The sequence below is a fragment of the Lynx canadensis genome, chromosome B3 (assembly GCF_007474595.2).
Source record: "Lynx canadensis isolate LIC74 chromosome B3, mLynCan4.pri.v2, whole genome shotgun sequence".
In the NCBI taxonomy this organism is placed as follows: Eukaryota; Metazoa; Chordata; class Mammalia; order Carnivora; family Felidae; genus Lynx; species Lynx canadensis.
The window spans coordinates 102,265,098-102,284,889 of NC_044308.2; the positions used below are offsets into that span (position 1 = coordinate 102,265,098).

The 19,792-nt window shown below is 34.7% G+C and overlaps 1 protein-coding gene across 2 annotated transcripts; it reads left to right on the forward strand.

The window, feature by feature from the left end:
* Positions 1-10: 10 nt before the first annotated feature.
* SOCS4 (suppressor of cytokine signaling 4) lies at positions 11-19,791 on the forward strand. Of its 2 annotated transcripts, XM_030319157.1 has the most exons (3): positions 11-289; positions 3,328-3,360; positions 13,514-19,791. In XM_030319157.1, exon 3 carries the CDS (start codon positions 13,606-13,608, stop codon positions 14,929-14,931), a length of 1,326 nt encoding a protein of 441 aa, XP_030175017.1. In that variant the 5' UTR covers positions 11-289; positions 3,328-3,360; positions 13,514-13,605; the 3' UTR covers positions 14,932-19,791. The 2 variants fall into 2 exon arrangements, with proteins under 2 accessions (XP_030175017.1, XP_030175016.1); XM_030319156.1 differs by lacking the exon at positions 3,328-3,360.
* The last annotated feature ends 1 nt before the right edge of the window (position 19,792 follows it).

Here is a 19,792-nt window from a genome sequence, read left to right on the forward strand (position 1 = left end):
GCTTGCAAAGGAAAAAGCCGGTTGCTGGGGGAGTGAGGAAGAAAGGGAGGGTGCCGAACACGGAAGTGATGGCAGCGCCTTGGGAGCAGGTGGAGGCGGTGACCGCATCCTCTGAGACCAGAACCCAGCGCCGAGGGGTGTCAGCTTGCAGAAAGGCATCCGCCTTATAGGACCTACAGGAGGTGCAGGAGTGACTGGGCCTCCCTTCACCTTAGCGAGTACCCAGAGTGATGGCGATGGTGATGGCGGCAGTTACTCGGACAGCCCCAGTTAAGCTGCGCTCTGAGAGGTGAGTGGGGGAAGGGTGGTTGCTGCCTGGCCTTGTCGATTGGGGTCTGCTACCGCTTTCCAGGCTCTCCTAACATGCAACCATATCCGAGTTCCTGAACTTGTCCAGCCCCTCCGTGGGGCCCTGCTAAAGAATGAGGTATTTGAGCATCTTCTCCCCGGGGGAGCAAGACTCTTCCCAAACCTTTCATCTTGGCATCCTTCGCGCCCTCACCTTGTCGTTTCTATGGAGATAAAGAAGGGAAGACTTTAATCTTAGTTCTCAGTCTCTGGAGGTATGGCCCGTACATTAATGCTTATTTGGGGGGCACTCTTTACATATATATATAACCCAGAAGAAGAAAGTAACTTGGGTTTCCCCGTTTAGACCCGACCTGAAGTTCACTGGAGTGAGTACTTAGATCTAAAAGAAGAGCCAGAACTAAAATATATTGTTGAATACTTCGCTCCTTGCAGTCTGCGCGAAGGTCTTGGCCATTAAGTTTATGGTTTAGATTGTGTCCCCATGTTGGTGGACCAGTCTCTGGTGAATACCTTCACAATTGCTTATTTTTGTGGTACCCACCTTGTAGTCTCCATCGGACACTAGTTTATGACATAAATGAGACTTTTTTTGTTATAGAGATTTCCCCATTGTTTTTTAATCTAGTCCCATTGTGAAAAGTTGCACAGTTACACAAACTTGCTATTGTTCTTAAGGTCTTGGCATTGTGTGAAGAGTTGTTTTGAGTACTAGCGCTCCCAGTAGGCTTCCTAGATACTTAAGTTTGGTATATGAATGAAGAGGAAGAATGATGAGCCGAAAATGAGCTTGGGATTTATGGGAAAATAGCCAACCTATTGTTGATTTCCCACAACAGCCAAAGATACCTGAGATGATTCTTTCTGAGTGACTTAATTTTATTTGGATATCATTCGTTAGTTTTAACATAGACTGATTTGTGATTTTTTTATCCAAGTGAATATAACTGGATAAACTATGGGATTAAAGATGAACTCTGATAATATTTGTCTCTATACTGAGTATATCATGATGAGATTTCAAGGTAGTAATATTCAGACCTCAGCCTAAGAAGAATCTATAAATTGGACCAACAGTTATAGGTATAAAATAACCTAACTATGATATCTATAACACCATGTAACTTTAAACTCTGAATGGTGTCTGTGCTTCTCTCCCTTCACTGTCTTAGCAATCAGGCCCTGTGATTCATAGGTTAAAGAAAAATTTCCTTTACAAATTTCACATGTTTGACAAGAACTTGGGCCTTAGAGTTGAACAACTGTAGGTTTTAATTTTCACTCTGTCAGTTACTCATTGTATGACCTTGAATATGCTTTACTTTTTCTGCATGTCATAGTCCTCATCTCTAAATGGAGACATTACTTCCATTGATTGTTATAGTATATAGGAGATACTCATGGATGTATAAAACTAATTGTTACTAATGTCTGTTGTTATTAACAGGGTGCTTGGGTGGGTACTTAATGTTTTTATTCAAATTGGAATTTATTTTTGTTTAAATCATTAAGCAAAATTTTTAAAATAGTTTTCAAACATTAAAAGATGTATTCTTACTTTTGCGAGTATAATATTTTCACAAGTCCCATTTCTCGTTCAAAAGCCTGCAAATTTTAATGTCAATGAGTTCATGGCTTTGTTGATGGAAACTGACATTCAAACAACATGTATTAGACAGTGTAGTAATGAAATGCATGTAACTTAAATGTTTGCAAAATTGTTTGGTTATTTAGGATAACATAGCTTTTTTAAAAAATCCATTGTAGCTGTCACTGATCTGGCTGTCAAAATTTTCCAAATGGATTTATTTATCATTCATAGTACGTGTCTCACAGGAGTGGGTAGCTGAATGAACTCACTGAAAATGATCCCAAGGTCACAGTTTCAATGCAATGAAGATTAGCTTTGCTCTCTTGCGACCACTTTTAGGACCCTTAGGTTCACAAATACTGTTCTCAAGGGCAATAGGGTGAGAGAATACGAATATATATTATCATTCTGCTGATGGTGATGAGTGTTATCTATATCATATACTCGGAGAGACTCAGTTTATCTGAGAAGTATATCGGTATTACCTTATGGAAGGAGTTTAAAAAATGCCTTTTCAATACAATGTGTACTCGATGTAAAAATCACTAATTATGTGAAAGAAGGCTGGAAGAGAAGGTTAAAATAACTGAAGGGAACAGAGTATTGAAAAAAATAACAATGAAGACAGTTTAGAAATCTGATTTGTGTATCTCTGAAGGTGTCCTGAAACTTACCAGCTATTTAATTTTTGGAGTAAATATTACTTGGCATATGTATAAACTTCCTAAGGTATAAAAGGCAATATAGTAAAAGTTCTATTTCCAGCTATCCAGTTCCTGTGGCTAAAGACAGCCATACTATTTGATTATGTTGTTAACATGGATAGTGGATCCTTACACAGCAAGACAAATATAATCACTCTTTTATTGATGAAGAAACCAAGATTTGGAAAGATTGTGGTTTGTCCAAAGTCATACTCCTACCAAATGTCGGAACTAGAAGTAGAGCACATGTCTTTTTTTTTTTTTTAGAGCACAGATCTTTTTCCTTCTGGTTCAAGGTAGTCTACTATACTGCCTCTCCAAATCATAACTGTTGCCATAAAACTTAGAATTTAATAAAACATATCAAGACACTAAAGCATTTTATTTAAATGAATCATCTTAAAAGAATCATCTTATAGTAGTTTGTTAACAACTAGCATAGGTAAAACGTCACCCAGGCTAAAATGTAAGCATATGTAATTATTGTAAAACAGTGGAAAGAGTAATTTATAATTAGGTAAAAAAAAAAACCTACCTACTATTTCTGTTGAAATCTATATATTTACTAAGTTAGCTTGCAAGAAACTACAGTTTCTTTAATAATTAAAAGTTTGGTTATTTATACCCATAATATTTTTATAAAGAATTTATAAAGTTTTATAACTTTCTAAAAAGACACTGTTTAATATCAGGAATAACATAAAGTGTTTTATGATATTTCAGATGCTGAAGCCTCCTCCATCTCAGATTTTCGAGGTATATTTTTGTGTAGATTTTCTAGCCTTATAGATGGCCTGTTTCCTCTTGTTACTTTTTAAAAATTTTGCAACTTTCCAACCTCTCGTTTTTAGAAATTAACTTCTACGTGAAAAGTTCTGAATAATAATAGAAGGTAGCAAATATGTATTTTCATTAAGCTCAATGCTATGCTATTTTCATATGCCTTAATCCTGGCAGTAAAAACAGGAGACAACTTGCATTATCCAGATTTTACAATGTGAAAACTGAAGCTAAATTAGATTTTAAAAATCAGGTGACATAACTAGTAAGTGACAAATTCTGAATTTTAGCCCATGTTTGATGATTTAGACCCTTATGCTATTTCATCTGTACCATGCTTCACTTTTTTTTAAAGTTTATTTATTCATTTTGAGAGAACGAGAGAGAGAGAGAGAGAGAGAGAGAGAGAGAGTGACTGCAAGCGTGTGCACCAGCAGAGGATGGGCAGAGAGAGAGGGAAAGAGAGAGAATCCCAAGCAGGCTCCACACTTGTCAATGCAAAGCCCGATGTGGGGCTCAAACTCAAAAACGATGAAATCATGACTGGAGCCAAACTCACCAGTCGGACTCCTAATCAGCTGAGCCACCCAGGCACCCCACCATGCTTCATTTTTAATTAAATATAGTGTAGTGAAAAAGTGCAGATTATTAATTTTTTATAGATCTTTAAAACATTAAAATTTTCTCTTTAGACTAAATTTCTTTCATAGGAAAAAAGATTGCAAGGAAATAAGCCAAAATGTCTAAACTGATTGTCTCTAGGTAATTGAATTATAGTTTTTTCCTCCTTTTTAAACTTGTCTGAATGTTCCATATATTTTATACTGAGCATATATTGTTTTTATATTTAAAAATTACAAATTGGAAAGAAAAAATACATCCGTTCAATCTAGTTTATTCCCTAAAGAGTTGCAATCCTCTATCTTAAAGGTTCTGGTTTCTGAGATTCTTTTAAGGTCCTTCCACTTTTAAAAGTCTAGGTACTGCCAGCTTAGTTTTCTGCTCTCTTTACTCACCTTCTTCAGTAACAGGTTCCCAGACATTTCTTTTTGGCTCAGGGAATGTACAATCATTTAAATATTAGACCAAGTTAATGTTTCCCCTAAAATGTGCTCTAGAAGGATTTCTGTAAGCCAAGTATAGGAAACTAGGGCTTAACCAGGCTTCTTAGCTGAAGGACCTCTCAGAACTTTTACGAAATATGCAACATGATCTTTCAGAGGGGAAGCCATTCCTAAACTTGTTTGTCAAAGAAACCCCTATTTCTCTAGAAATTGTATTAACATCTTTTAGAACTAGTGTCCACAAAAGTAGATTGGGGGACAGTGACGTAAGCAAACTATAATTGGGAAAGTAAATGGAGAGTGGGGAGAAGAGGAGAATGTAGTGGTACTAATCAATAATTCCTTTTGCTTGTTTTGTTTTGTTTTTTTAATCGGATTAAGTCTCGTGAGCCCTTCCTTGGTAGCATGAATAAAAGAGACACTAAAAATATTTACTGAAAAATGAACCTGTATTGCTTTTGTAATGAGAAAAAAATGTATTTTAGTTTGGAGATTTTTTCATATGAACAAATTTATTTTTCACATTTTTTTCTTAACATTTCAAGGAATTCATCTGTCATCTACTATCCAGTGTATTCCATTTGTGGGCCCTAAATGTGCCACAGAATCCTCCTTAAGTATCAGACTATGATCAAATGTTAAAGACTATGACCCACAGAATCTAATTCAAATATCACAGACTATGATCAGAATGCTTTCAGGGAGTTTTGGGCCACATAATGGCAAGTAAACTTTGGAATCATGAATTTGGTAAGGAAATTCCCAGGTCTGAATTACTACCAGAGTAATAATTTATTTTTAAATTCTTAATGTAGTGTAATAAATAATTCTATTAGGATCAAATTTATTTTAATTTAGTATTCACATGAATTCTGGTCTTAGATATGTATCAGCATTATAGATAAAGTACTTGTTCAATGAATAATTAATATATACAATAATGCTCTGGTATCCAACATTATAGAGAATACAATGAGTTTTCCAGATTGATGAAGTTTATCCTTTTAATTACTGGCTTTTTAACAGTTTTCTGTAGAAATCTTGAATTAAAATCACCTATCTGGCCTTATTCAGTAGAACTAACTAAATGTTATTTAAAGCTTTTGCTTGTAGAATGTTCATGTTGGATTTCATTTTCATTTCACCATCCTTGCAACTGGTGGTAGTATTTGGGATCAAATGGTTACTGAATCTGGGAACTTGCTTTCTTGAAAATGACTTTTATATAAATTTGCTTTTTAGATATTTGCTTCTTGCTTATTAAGAAATAATTTTGGGGGGGGCGCCTAGGTGGCTCAGTTGGTTGAGAGACTGACTTCGACTCAGGTCATGATCTCATGGTTTGTGAGTACGAGCCCCGCGTCGGTCTCTGTGCTGGCAGCTCAGAGCCTGGAGCCTGCTTCTGATTCTGTGTCTGCCTCTCTCTCTGCCTCTCCCTCACTCATGCTCTGTCTCTCTCTGTCTCAGAAATAAATAAACATTAAAAAAAAAAATTTTTTTTTAAAAGAAATAATTTTTTTGAAAGATGTCACTGTGTGCTCCCCAGAGCAATGTAATTTAGCTGCCTTCATAAAAAATTAATTATTGAATCAAAAGCCAAAGTAACTTTCTCCCAAGTGATTTTTTTTCACCCTCTTAAAACAAAACAAAACAAAACAAAACAAAACAAAACAAAAACACCTCTGCAGTTACCAACAAAGATCTTTGATTTGTCAGCACGTTTTAAAATATCATCTTTGATTTCTATACTACATTAAAATGGTAGTAAAGCTACTTTCTTAGGAATTTGTGTCTCTTCTGCTTCGTTTATGCAAAGTCCATAAAATTCCAAGAATTAATGATAGGCTATTTGAAAGGATTTGACAGATTTAGAACCCTACAGTTTTTTTTTACATTCAGATTTTACCTGTATAGGCAAGACACCAAAGCACTTCTCCAAAATTCATCTTTAGTCTTGAAAAATATAACAATAAAAATAATTTTGTTCTCACTAAAAATTAATGTTATTTTTATTGGTAACAGTGTGATTTAATTTTTTTACTTTTAAGAATTTTAAGGTTTAATGAAACTTGTGGAAGAGATTAGAAAATTATTTTTCCATGCATCTTAAGTGTAAAGATGTGAGAGTTTATATACATGATGCATTTTTATCATTTTTGTAAAAAAAATCATGTAATAGGGAAATTTGAATATCTTTTTTATAAAAAGATTTCTCCATAGCATGTTTTCTTTAAGCAGTTACTTTCATAGTAATTAAGATGTTACCTATACCATGAAATGACCACTTAGATATTTTGTTTTGCCTTTCTTTCTTCATATATCTGCTAAATAGCTGCCGAGAGCAACTTATCCCAGTAAATAAAGATCATCAATTTTAGAACACCTGTCATTTTGTGAAAGAAAAATGCATAGCTCATCTTCAATTTCAACAACTTAAGTACTTTGCTCTGAGGTAGCTAGCAAACCTAGTATGTTATAAAATTTCCATCATTGTGTCTATTTACAAAGTATTGTGAAGATTTACTTATTTAAGGTAATATAATCCATAAATCTTTTCCAGTAACGTGGAAGCAGGTGCAATCCATAAAGGTGAACAAAGAATTGGAGAGGGCTGGCATCAGGTCCTCAACTTTTTGGAACTCCTATTCTTCTCCCAGGAACAGCACACCATCCAGCACGTAACCATCTGACAACAAGTGATGGGAACATTGCCAACCATGTATTCAATATTAATAAATTTTAATTTTTCTATTATTTATACAAATATAAATAGAAGTTAAATTTTCTTACTACCTTGAAGATTACAACATTAAATGACATTCTAGCCCATATACATATATTGATACGGTACGTTTTACCAAATCAAATTTTTGCAATAATTTATAAAAGTGGGATGAACTTCTGAAGATGAATTCAATTTTCTAGCAAAAGGGGCGCCTGGGTGGGGCAGTCGGTTAAGCGTCCAACTTCAGCCAGGTCACGATCTCGCGGTCTGTGAGTTCGAGCCCCGCGTCAGGCTCTGGGCTGATGGCCTGTTTCCGATTCTGTGTCTCCCTCTCTCTCTGCCCCTCCCCCATTCATGCTCTGTCTCTCTCTGTCCCAAAAATAAATAAACGTTGAAAAAAAAGTTTTTTCTAGCAAAAGAATAGCTATGTGAAATTTATATAAGGCTATAGTTCTGAGATACTTTTGAAAATAAGTCAAGATTTTCTGTGCACAAACTCAAAGTACAGATAAATGTATGGAAAATTCATCTAGGGCAATGGTATTTCATTTTATTCTGTGGACACCTACAGCATTTACACACATAAGAACAGTTAACCTAAAATCCAGAGATACTTAACTGATAGGTACCTAGCATATACAAGTTGGTAAGCCTTGCCGAAGTAAACCTGTTATGTTGGCAGGTAAACTTTATTAAGGCTGGAAACTAGTTCTCTGGGGGAAAATGTCAAATTATTCTCTAGCTTCGTGGTCTGTTGAGTTTCAGCTATATCTGGCATATTGATCCCTTTTCACTTTGAAACATTTTGTTATCCTGAAAATTATATTTGCTCATAAACTTTGTAGTTAGAATTCGGCTAGAGACAGAAGTATTCTTGTGATTTTTGTCATTATAAACTATTTCTATTAAACTGGCTTACGTGCCTTAATAAAACAATATATCTAATATCTTTCTTTAAAAAGAATTTATTGAGTGCTTAATACATTTAGGATCTGGCTGAGTATTTAACATACATTATTCCATTTAATCCCCAACAGCTCAATGAAATAGATGGCATTAATATCTCCATTTTTCAGATGGAAAAAACTGAGGTTTCAGGTGATATGGCTAGTATAAAATAAACTGGACTCAAACCATATTACTAATGCCCATTGTCATTGTGCTGTGGAACTGCATCCTTGTCATATACATGCATAGAGATATTGAAAATGTTAAAATGGTTACTGCTGGGTGATAGGATTATGGATAATTTTGGGTTTTTCCTCATAACTTGAAGCTTAGTTTGAATTTGTCCCAGTGAGTATGAATTATTATTCTTTCTATCAAAACGATATATGTGCCTAGGTTAAAATTTAAACTAAACTGGAAGTTTAGATAAGCTAAGAAATGCTGCAATTGAACCCATCCCAGAGGCATCTACTTTCAATCTCTGTTTTTCTGATATTTACCTTTATATTTCTAAATCATATGCTTATACTTCTTTTTCTTGGTTCATCAGTTACCAGACATCAGTTGAGTTTCTCTCATGATAGATGAGGATTTAACTCTTTTAGTTTCCTTCTTTTCATTTTGTTTTCTCAATTATATCAGAGTTTTGGTGAATATGTAAATATCATTCATGGCTGAGTCAGGTGTTTTACAATTCTGTTTTCTTTTTTTTCATTTTTTTAATGTTTATTTTTGAGAGAGAGGGAGAGAGACAGAGCACAAGCAGGGGACGGGCAGAGAGAAAGGGAGACACGGAATCCAAAGCAGGCTCCAGGCTCTGAGCTGTCAGCGCAGAACCTGATGCGGGGCTCGAACCCATGAACCACGAGATCATGACCTGAGCTGAAGTCAGATCCTCAACTAACTAAGCCACCCAGGCACCCCTTTCTTTTTTTTCTTCTTCTTTTTTTTAATGTCTATTTATTTTGAGAGAGAGCACAAGCAGGGGAAAGTCAATTCTATTTTGTTTTTTTTTTTTTCCTCAAGATCCTCCACCTTGGAGCCTATGGCCTTGTGTAGTTTTATCGACTAGTTGCTCTGGATACCCTGTTGTCTAGAGACTTTCCTTCTTCATCACCCTAAGAATTCAGATTTCCTTTCTGCTATGTTAAATGTCTTATTTCCTGTGTTATATCTTTTGATGTGTTGTACGACTCTAATTTTAGAAGACTATCTTCCAGTATGAGGTAAAATTGTTGATGTTTTGCATGTCTGGAAATTTGTTGTTTTTTTTTTATGCTTATTTGTTTTTGAGAGAGAGTGCGCAAGCCGGGAGGGGGGAGTAGAAAGAGGGGGTCAGAGGATCCAAAGCAGGCTCCATGCCAACAGCAATGAGCCTGATGTGGGACTCGAACTCATCAACTGTGAGATCATGACCTGAGCCAAAGTTGAGCACTCACTCATCTGAGCCACCCAGGTGCCCCTCTTTTCCTGATACTTGATTGATAATTTGACTGGTTGTCTCTTCAAAGTTGGAAACTAGCTTCTAGATTCCAAAACTAGCCTCTAGCTCCTAATATTACTATTGAGAAACAGATGCCGTTTTATTTACATTCCTTTGTGACTTTTTTTCCCACAAGAAGACTGTTCTTTATTTTTTTAATTTTTTTTTTTTTTTTGGCTTAGACTTGTTTATTTAACTACGGTAAGAATGCTTAACGTTGAGATCTACTCTCTTAACTATATTATGTGTTCATCTCTAGGGTTGTAAAATTTTAGAATAATGTAGCCCATTGTGTATTTTGCCCCAATGTGCTGGGTACTGAAAGCTCTTTCATTATGGAGGCTCATGTACTTTGGTTCTAGGAAATCTCCTAATGTGGTTTCTTGTATAGTTTCTCCCCCTTTATTTTGTTATTTGGTATGAAATGTATGAATGTATGTATTGTTCCTCTAGTTTTCTTATCTCTTCTAATTAACCATTTTTTCCTACTTCCTAGTATTTCCTCAATTTATCCTCCAATTTTCCTGTTGAATATTTTATTTCTGTAATCATATTTTTAATTCCCAAAGCTTTCTTAAGTATGATTGTCCCATACTTCTCTTGCTCATTCATAGATGTAATATCTTCTCTTAACTTGGAAGAAATCAGTTTTGTTTTCTGCTCTTTTTATAGGTATTGTTTTCTTTCAGTTCTTAATGTTTTTTTAGTTTCTGTTAGAGACTTTCCTCAAAAGTCTGATGACCTATGACTATTCATTCATATTCCAGAGTGAATGAAGGACAACAATGCTGCCTGACAGCTGGGAGTAGGTGGGGCTTATGGACTAGCAAGCTTCTCTGTATGCTTGGTTGGCCTTCCAGCTTTTTATTGAAGGAGTCCCAGGTGTCAGCATCTAGAGGTCTTCTCTCCTTGTCCATTCCATTCTTTGGCAAAGTCTCTTTTAATTCCCTATTAGGAGATACGAGTCTGGATGCTGGAGTTCTGGAAGCTAGATTGAAGAAGGAGGCAGGAACTTTCATTCTGATTTTAATCCCAACCTCCCTTCTACCCCTGTGTCTGGTATCCAAAGCCCTGAGCCTCTCTGGTTCAGTTTCTCCAAATGATAAATATCCCATCTCCTCTAAGTGTAGGAGTAAGAACCAGAGCTGTACATCTGCTGGAAGTACGTACCTCTCCATTTTCCACCCTGTTCTCCACCCACATTTTCTATAGTACCTGGTGCCTCTGGGTCCTGGACTTCGCCCACTCTGTTGGCTTGCTTCTCATTCATGTCACTTCTGTGCCTACTGTTACCTACCTCTCTGTTGGTACCTCTTCTGTTGCTGAGTCAGATATTGGTCCTCCATTCATATTCTGTCCTCATATTTTGTGATTCAGGTGATAGATATCTGCTAGTCTCATTGAAGATAAAAGCTTTGTATTTTAATTTCTGATTTTTCCTTGTTTTGGGCTAACTTCTGAGAAAAGGATGAAGTGAAAAGATTTTCACTTGGCCATTTTATTTATTTATATTCTCTTATCTTCTTATTGAGAGAATTCTTATTCTCTTGAGAGAATAAGAGATAACATGAGTGGGGGAGAGGAGCGGGGTGGGGGGAGAGAGGGAGGGAGGGAGGGAGAGGATCTTAAGCAGGCTCCACACTCAGTGCAGAGCCTGATGCAAGGTTCAATCCCATGACCCTAGGATGGTGACCTGATTTGCAACCAAGAGGTGGATCGTCAACCAGTTAAGTCACCCAGGTGCCCCCACTTGGCCATTTCAAGCCGGACAATTATTTATTTTATAATCAGAAAAAAACAAAAAGCTACTTTCATTTTGAGAGGAAATGAGGTTATACTACTCACTAAGATATTTAGTAATAGAAAGCAGCAGGTATAGTAGCTAAAGAAGCATTATAATCACTAAAGGATTTTATAGGAGACTTGGTTATTGAAGACAGAACTTGAGAGAAACTGAAACAGGCCCTGGTAAAGGTGGGAATGTCGTCAAGAACAGAGAGAGAGTTTATCTCTGATAATAGGAACAGTACAATGTAGGGGTAACAGGGAGGCAAGATGAAGGAGCTCTTATCCAGTGTAGTCGAGTTGGTCACAGAGTTTAATAAACTGCTATATTGATTTTTTTAGTAAATCACCAGGCATTTCAAATCTTACATATTTGTCACAACTGAGTAAAAAAAGTAGAAACTGGGGCACCTAGGTGGCTCAGTCGATTAAACATCTGACTTCAGCTTAGGTCATGATCTCACAGTTTGTGAGTTTGAGCCCCGTGTTGGGCTCTGTGCTGATAGCTCAGAGCCTGGAGCCTGCCTCAGATTCTGTCTCTCTCTCTCTCTCTGCCCTTCCCCCACTTGCACTCTGTCTCTCTCTCTCTCTCAAAAATAAAAATAAACATAAAAAGAAAAAAAGTAGAAACTATGTTGTATTAATGAAAAATATCTGCTTGGGACTCCCTTATTACTTTTTTATCTTGAAAAATGTGTGCAGTCTCTTAGTAACAAGTGTCTCTTCTAATCCATGACTCTTCATATTCTTCAGCCTACTTTGTTTCTTCTCCTTGTTTATTTTTGCTCAATGGAATTTAGTCAATAAACAGCCAGAGCATACTGTTGAATATAATTTTGGCATACTAAGTGATGATGTATCTTCCAAAATTATAATTAAAAATATTTTCCCTATAGATTTTAAATGACTATATACTAGTGAGCCCACTAAATAAAAATAATCAGTATAATCACCAGGTGCCATTCAGTGTTTAGCAATGGAGTACTTTATTTGGCAAGTCTGACTCATTAGTTCACAGTTTTAGGTACTTGCTTAAGTATTTACTACAGATGTTTGTTTCAAATCATATTGCTTTGAAAATACATTCAAGTGGCTATAAACATTTACTTGACTGTCAGGATTGTAATGTTCCTCTGACATAATCAAAAACTTAATCATAATTAGTGTGCTGAGTGAGACTGATTTTCTCAGTTTCCAAATTCAACTTTGATCTGTAAGATATTTGAGATTATAGAATCCTTACCCCCAATTCTGGGTTTAAATCTTATTCCACCTAAGAAGAGTTAATTTAATCCCATCTATGACCAATCATTACTATTTGTCTTAATAAAATTCAGTATTTCACATTGTAAATTCTACTATATCTAGCCAATTTCATGGGAAAGTCATTGCCCTATAGAAATTTATACCTGTTTCTCAGAATTACCAAGAAAAATACAAGGGTGTGTGTGTGTGTATGTAAAATAACAAATTTTTATTCTATTCCATATTTTCTAAGAATTGCCTAGACTAATAGTGAAATTGAGCAATTACTGAAATGAGTTGACAGAATTGAATTGCAAATGCTTGCATGGCATTCATACTGTTCAGTGGTGATTATTTAATAAATTTTTAAGAGATTTTATAACTTAAAAGTTCATATTTTCAATCAATAGGAAATAAAACAAGGAGAGGGAAGTAAAGGAACTATAGGGTAGTGGTTCTCAAACACCAAGTCATAGATTTCTCACTGTCTCTTACAAACAATTCACTGACTGGTTTGCTGTGAAATAAAAATAAGGGGAGGAAATATTGGCATAAGCTGTATCTCAAGACTAGAAATTATTCACATTTTGAGCATACAGTTTGGCTAAGAGAGGAAGCTTCAGTTTTTCTAATCTATATTGAGAATTAGGTGTGGGAAAAGAACTCAGGTTCTTGACTCCCTGGCCCTATGAAATTATTAGTATATAGTAAAGCAGATTATTTAAATGAGAACAAAATATCTTGGAAATGCCTTCCAATATATCCAGTACTCTTATCTTGTACCTGTACTAATTTTCGTTTTTCATCTTCTGTCGGGGGTTAATATATAAACTGTATACAAAATGAATGACAAATGACTAATGATTTTTTTTTCTTTAGATACATCCAGAGAGTGCCCAGAAGAAACTCCCTCCTGGAAAAACTAAAAAAGCAGTATTTATAACACTGGAATTTGTGGATAATTTATCAAAATGGCAGAAAGTAGTGAAAATAATAGCAAAAATGTAGATGTAAGGCCCAAAACTAGTCGAAGTAGAAGTGCTGACAGAAAGGACGGGTATGTGTGGAGTGGAAAGAAATTATCTTGGTCAAAAAAGAGTGAAAGTTGTTCAGATGCTGAAACAGTGAATGCTATAGAGAAAACTGAAGTTCCTTTAAGGAGCCAAGAAAGGAAGCACAGCTGTTCATCCATCGAGTTGGATTTAGATCATTCCTGTGGGCATAGATTTTTAGGCCGATCTCTTAAACAGAAACTGCAAGATGCCGTGGGGCAGTGTTTCCCAATAAAGAATTGTAGTGGTCGGCACTCTTCGGGGCTTCCATCTAAAAGGAAAATTCATATCAGTGAACTCATGTTAGATAAGTGTCCTTTTCCACCTCGATCAGATTTAGCCTTTAGGTGGCATTTTATTAAACGACACACTGCTCCTATAAATCCCAAATCCAGTGAGTGGGTAAGCACAGACTTGGCTCAGAGTGAATTGAGGGATGGTCAGCTAAAACAAAGGAGAAATGTGGAAGAAGAGGTGAACTGCTTCTCACATACTGATGTTCAGCCCTGTGTCATAACCACCAACAATGCTTCATGTAGAGGTGGTCCTATGACTGGCTCTGTGATGAACCTGGTTTCAAATAACAGTATAGAAGATAGTGATATGGATTCAGATGATGAAATTATTACACTTTGCACAAGTTCCAGAAAAAGAAACAAACCCAAATGGGAAATGGATGAAGAAATCCTGCAGCTGGAAACACCTCCTAAGTACCATACCCAGATTGATTACGTCCACTGTCTTGTACCAGACCTCCTTCAGATCAATAACAATCCATGTTACTGGGGAGTTATGGATAAATATGCAGCTGAAGCTCTACTAGAGGGAAAACCAGAGGGTACCTTTTTACTTCGAGACTCAGCACAGGAAGACTATTTATTCTCTGTTAGTTTTAGACGCTATAGTCGTTCTCTTCACGCTAGAATTGAACAGTGGAATCACAATTTTAGCTTTGATGCACATGATCCTTGTGTCTTCCATTCTCCTGACATTACTGGGCTCCTAGAACATTATAAGGACCCAAGTGCCTGTATGTTCTTTGAACCACTTTTATCCACTCCTTTAATTCGGACTTTCCCTTTTTCCTTGCAACATATATGCAGAACAGTTATTTGTAACTGTACAACTTACGATGGCATTGATGCCCTTCCAATTCCTTCTTCTATGAAATTATATCTGAAGGAATATCACTATAAATCAAAAGTTAGAGTACTCAGGATTGATGCACCAGAACAACAGTGCTAGGAAAAGTGTAGGTATATGAGAATGATTATATACATATTTTCATTTAATATTTTATTTTTCTTATACCACTTTGAATTTTTCTACAAGGGCAGTTGAAATCCAAAATAAATCTCTGCCCTAAATTTTACTTCCAGATCAGTTTATTTTTCTTATGATAACAATAATTGTTTAAAGTTACACAGTAGGGGTTAATGAATATTTTTGACCACGTGTTTGGTTTTTGTTTTTACCAAATAGATTGTAAGATTTTTTTTCTTAATTGTAATTTGCTTATGATCCAGGGATATTTGGAATTTGGTAGGCAATGCAAATACAGTTAAGTAATCGGTATTTTGTATGTTTCTTTAAAAATAATCTTATGTTCTTTCCTAATGTAAATTCCTTGTTAACCTATGCCATTGGCATTCCTATACATAAAATATAGTTTCCCTGTCCCCCTTTCAGAGTTGTTTTAAAATTCTTCAGTAAAGCTGAGTGTTATAATTCACAATCTATACTCAATGTAATTGAGTTTTGTAATTTAATAATAGGAATGCTGAAGGTAACAAAATGGTTTAAAATTAAACTTGAAGTGTTTCACTTTAAATATTAACTACTACTAAATTTGATCGATTGGGAAGAATCAAATGAGAACATGACTTTTTGGAGGTGAATTTATTTTCTACACTGTGGCGTGGTCATTTGTTATTTTTGAATAGGTCTTTCACTCAACTTAGATGAGTTGCTCTTTTCAGAACATGAATATTGTTCCTTTCTCACTGGAAGCTTAAAAAGTAATGATAACACTATCAGTAACTAGTAGTTACTAACATATTTAAGCAACTATGGGGTTTTTCTGTATTTACTTATGAACTGTTGCTTCTAATTAGCCTTTTTATAGAAACTCTGAGCCTGTTACTTTGGGGAAATGCCACAATATTATAAACAGCTACAAATTGCCATTGATAACCAAGGAGGACCTAAGTAGTCTTCATTATTTTAAATTGAGCTTGACTAAAGATTTAAGAAGTAAACATGGAGCTCAGTTTTTAAGAAGCTTGATATTGGTTTTGATTTTCAGGTTTCAAATACTTACTCCTGTTTTCAGAATTAACATGTCTTTACTGTGGCTTCAACAAAGGGAAAACATTTTGAGAGCTACATGGCTTATGCCATACTGAACAGTACTGGGCACTGGGACTAATATTTTAAATTTACTGTCTCGATAGGGAAGTATATTTAGAAACATCATTATCCCAGTATAATAAAGGTAAATGGAGTGATAGCCTATCTAACTCCTCTTTTTTTTAATAGTCAGTGCATAATTTCCTAGATAGTAGTTTCTTCTGGTGAGCTGTCTAGCCCTTTGTACAAAGTGGCATTTTTAATATCATAGTAATTGATTTCTCAATGCTAATTTAGGTCCAGTAGTAAGCTACTTCTACCTGGATTGAAAGAAATTTGACTCAACTTTCCAACTCAGAACAGGTGTTTCATAGGTATCATTGCTTTTATGTTGAAGTAGCATTTTGCTTTCCTGCAGTTCTGTTAACATAAAGATGGCATTTTTCAGTAATAGCTTTAAAATAAATTTTTAGCCATTACCACAAAATTGAACCAGGAAAATCTCTGTTACCATTATCTTCTATCATTTTTTTTTTCTCAGTGATCTCAAAATTGTCTTGGTTACAGCGAGGGGTAACTACTAAGTATGGCACCTGTCTATGGAGTAATGAGGCTCAGGATATCATTAACACCGATACTAGGATAAATATCTCTTCTAAAGATGATATTTCCCTTTTACAAAAGTAGAGAAGTCTCATACTACCTCATCTTTTATTGTGACGCTTTTGTAGATCACTGAGAAGCTTGTCTTGTTTACCAACAGAACACTTCCTAAATATCCATTTTTGGTGAAAGAACATTAATAGTATATTAAGAATCTACCCGTGATTATAGTTTTTTATCAGAATTTGATAATGAGACTTTCTGTTTCTGTGAAACAATTATTGTTTTAAATATTTTTCTTTTAAAAATAACTTTTTATCAGTACAGAAAAACCTAAGGGATGACTAGCTAACAAGTATTCTGTTAAAGAGTAATTTTATAAAGAAAAATGAAATATAATTATGTTGTCTTTTATAATGGTAAAAATTAATGTTTATATGAAAATCAAGATCTAAGTAGCTTTTCATATATTCAAACTGGTTGCTTGTGATATATTTTCTCTGGCTTTCTTATTTTTCCAACTTCAAGGTATTAATAGCTGTTAACATTTTCAAAATACTGCCATATATATAGCCTTGAAGTAGATCTAATAAATGAGAGCAGGGAAGAGACTTATTTACTCTGAAATGGTTTGTATTTTTCCTTTGGTGTTTGCTACAGTGAAAAGAAATCTGGAAAGTAGAAATATAAAGACTGGAGAAGGGAATTGTTTACCATGAAGGAAAAAGAAGAGTAATAATAAATTAATTTTTAAAGCATTAAAGAATTGAAATTTAGAAAGGTTAATTTCTTTCTCAGTGACTTTGTGAGGACACATTTGGAAGAGCATCCAGTATTCACAAACTAAATTTAAAAATGTGAAATATGTAATTATTGGAATATATAACTAAAATGATTAAGTTTTGAGAGGAACACGAGGAAAAATACAAATATATCTAAATATAAATTTTGTAACTAAGTTTGTTGGCATTTGAAAAGTGTAAATTCCAGAGTTGAGAAAGCATTCAGCATGGTGGAAATGTGTAGAGTTATTGGTGAGAAAGGATGGAGCTAAAAGAAACAAGATAAAATATTAAAATTAAGAATTTAGGCATCACCTCAGGGAAGAGCCTTGACAGTGAAAGGGAACTACTTAATCGCTAATAGCTGGTCTGGACCAGACACTTAACTGCCCTTTGGGAATCATCCTGCACTAATCAGGAAATAAACTTGACTTTTCTATTTCTCAAGCTTTTCAGGACACCACCGTCACCGCCACCACTGCCACCACCGTGCATCTTTTTTTTAAGCTACACAGCATCTTGATTCATACTATAATTCCTGAAATATGCTGAATGGATATGTTTTTAGGTTCCTTGAGCATTTTTGTATAAAGAATCATATGTGATCTTTCTATAGCCATGCCATTCACTTAAATAATTCATACAGGGAATGGCTTAATTTAGAGGAAGACCTAATAGGAAGAAGATTAAAGGAAGCTTTTAGTCAGCCTGTGGCTAGATTTATTGATTTGGTGAACCGAACTGTTTTCTTTCCTGAAATTCAGCTAATGGTCAAAGAATGGCTTTCAGTTAAAGTTTTGACTTATTATAAATAATATAAAGAATGTCTTAGCAATTAGAAATCCTTTAAAAAGTAGAGCAAATGTGGCAAATAGGACTCATACAAATTCCATTTCTTTTGATAAGAAAAACACAAACCATTATCATTTATTCATGAGCCAAAGCCATTAAGAAGACAAATCAAGTTATCAGCTTCCTGTCTCTCTGAAGTTTGGATCATTTTATAGACCCACATAATAGGTTTCTTCCTATGAAACAAAAACCTTAAAACCTAACTCTTATAAATATACTCTTAGCTTTCATTTATAATCTTTTTTGTCACTTTTAGATATGATTATAGCTAAAATCTGTGTAATCAATAGGTTATACATTGATTTTAGTAGACAGACTTCACAGGAAAATAGACATAATTATTTCTTGAGACAACACAGGGAGAACAATGTTTAAATGTAAACCTGTGTGTTAAGTAATTTAATACCCAAAGGAATAAAAGATTTTAAGTCATGCAGATTATTGTTTCTAATTTGGAAAAAATTCTTCACAATTTTGGTTTTAACCATAATCAGTTTTACGGTTATTATTTCTAAAAAATGAATGCAAAGCACAAAGGTTTTTTTTTTTCCTTTTTTTAATGGCATACTAGAAGTGAGCAGTGCTACAAGAGTCTGTACTAATACGTTAATAATGTTGGACACATAATGGAGGTAACTTTTCAAATGGATTGGCTTCTAGGTAGAAATATAGACTAATGGATATAACCCAATGGGAAGGGACTTGGGGCACATGAATCCTATTTCAAATAAAACCAGAATCTATTTTTTGTTTACTTTTTATTTTCAAATAGATTACTCAATCCTAAATTTTTACCTTCATCTAGCATACAAAATGTAGGTAAATAATACTTGTCACTTGACTTGCTGAAGGTTAGTTCTTCATTTAAGAGGTGACTCTTGGAGCATACTTGAAAATAATTTCTGTAATTTCTTGAAAGTAATGTGATGATAGATTTTCAAAGTATCCCTTAGTGGACCCTGCAAATTCACATTCACTTCTAGTCTGTAATAGGCTTTCTTGGCTTGGTTTGACAATAGAGATAACAGTACAATATGGATTTATGGTTTAGACTCAGGAATTGGATGAACAGTTCCAATTTCCTCCTACCCTTAATAAGGTTTATGTAAAATTGATGTTTGCCTAAGTTATTTTAAAAGTTGATTACATCTGCAGGAAGTAAAGATAATCAATCACTTTTGTTGTGGTTGTAATCAAATCTAAGCTTTCAGGCTTAAAGTAAAACTTGAGAGGAGGTTTACTTAAATTTTGTTGACTTTGCTAGGATTGAATAAATTCTGTGTAAACCAAGTATGAACTTGATATATACTTGAATATACAGAGTTTAAGTAGTAACTTCGCAAAGCTGTTAGTACTCTTGTCAATCAGGCTTGTGTGATCTTCCCCGTACCCAAAAAGAAGTAGACTGTTTACATTTTTATTTCTAATCCTGGAGTTGAATGTTTCTTCTTCGGTGTGAGTTCAAATAAATTGACCTGAATAAATTTTCACTTCTTAATTAAACTTCATATATAAAATAC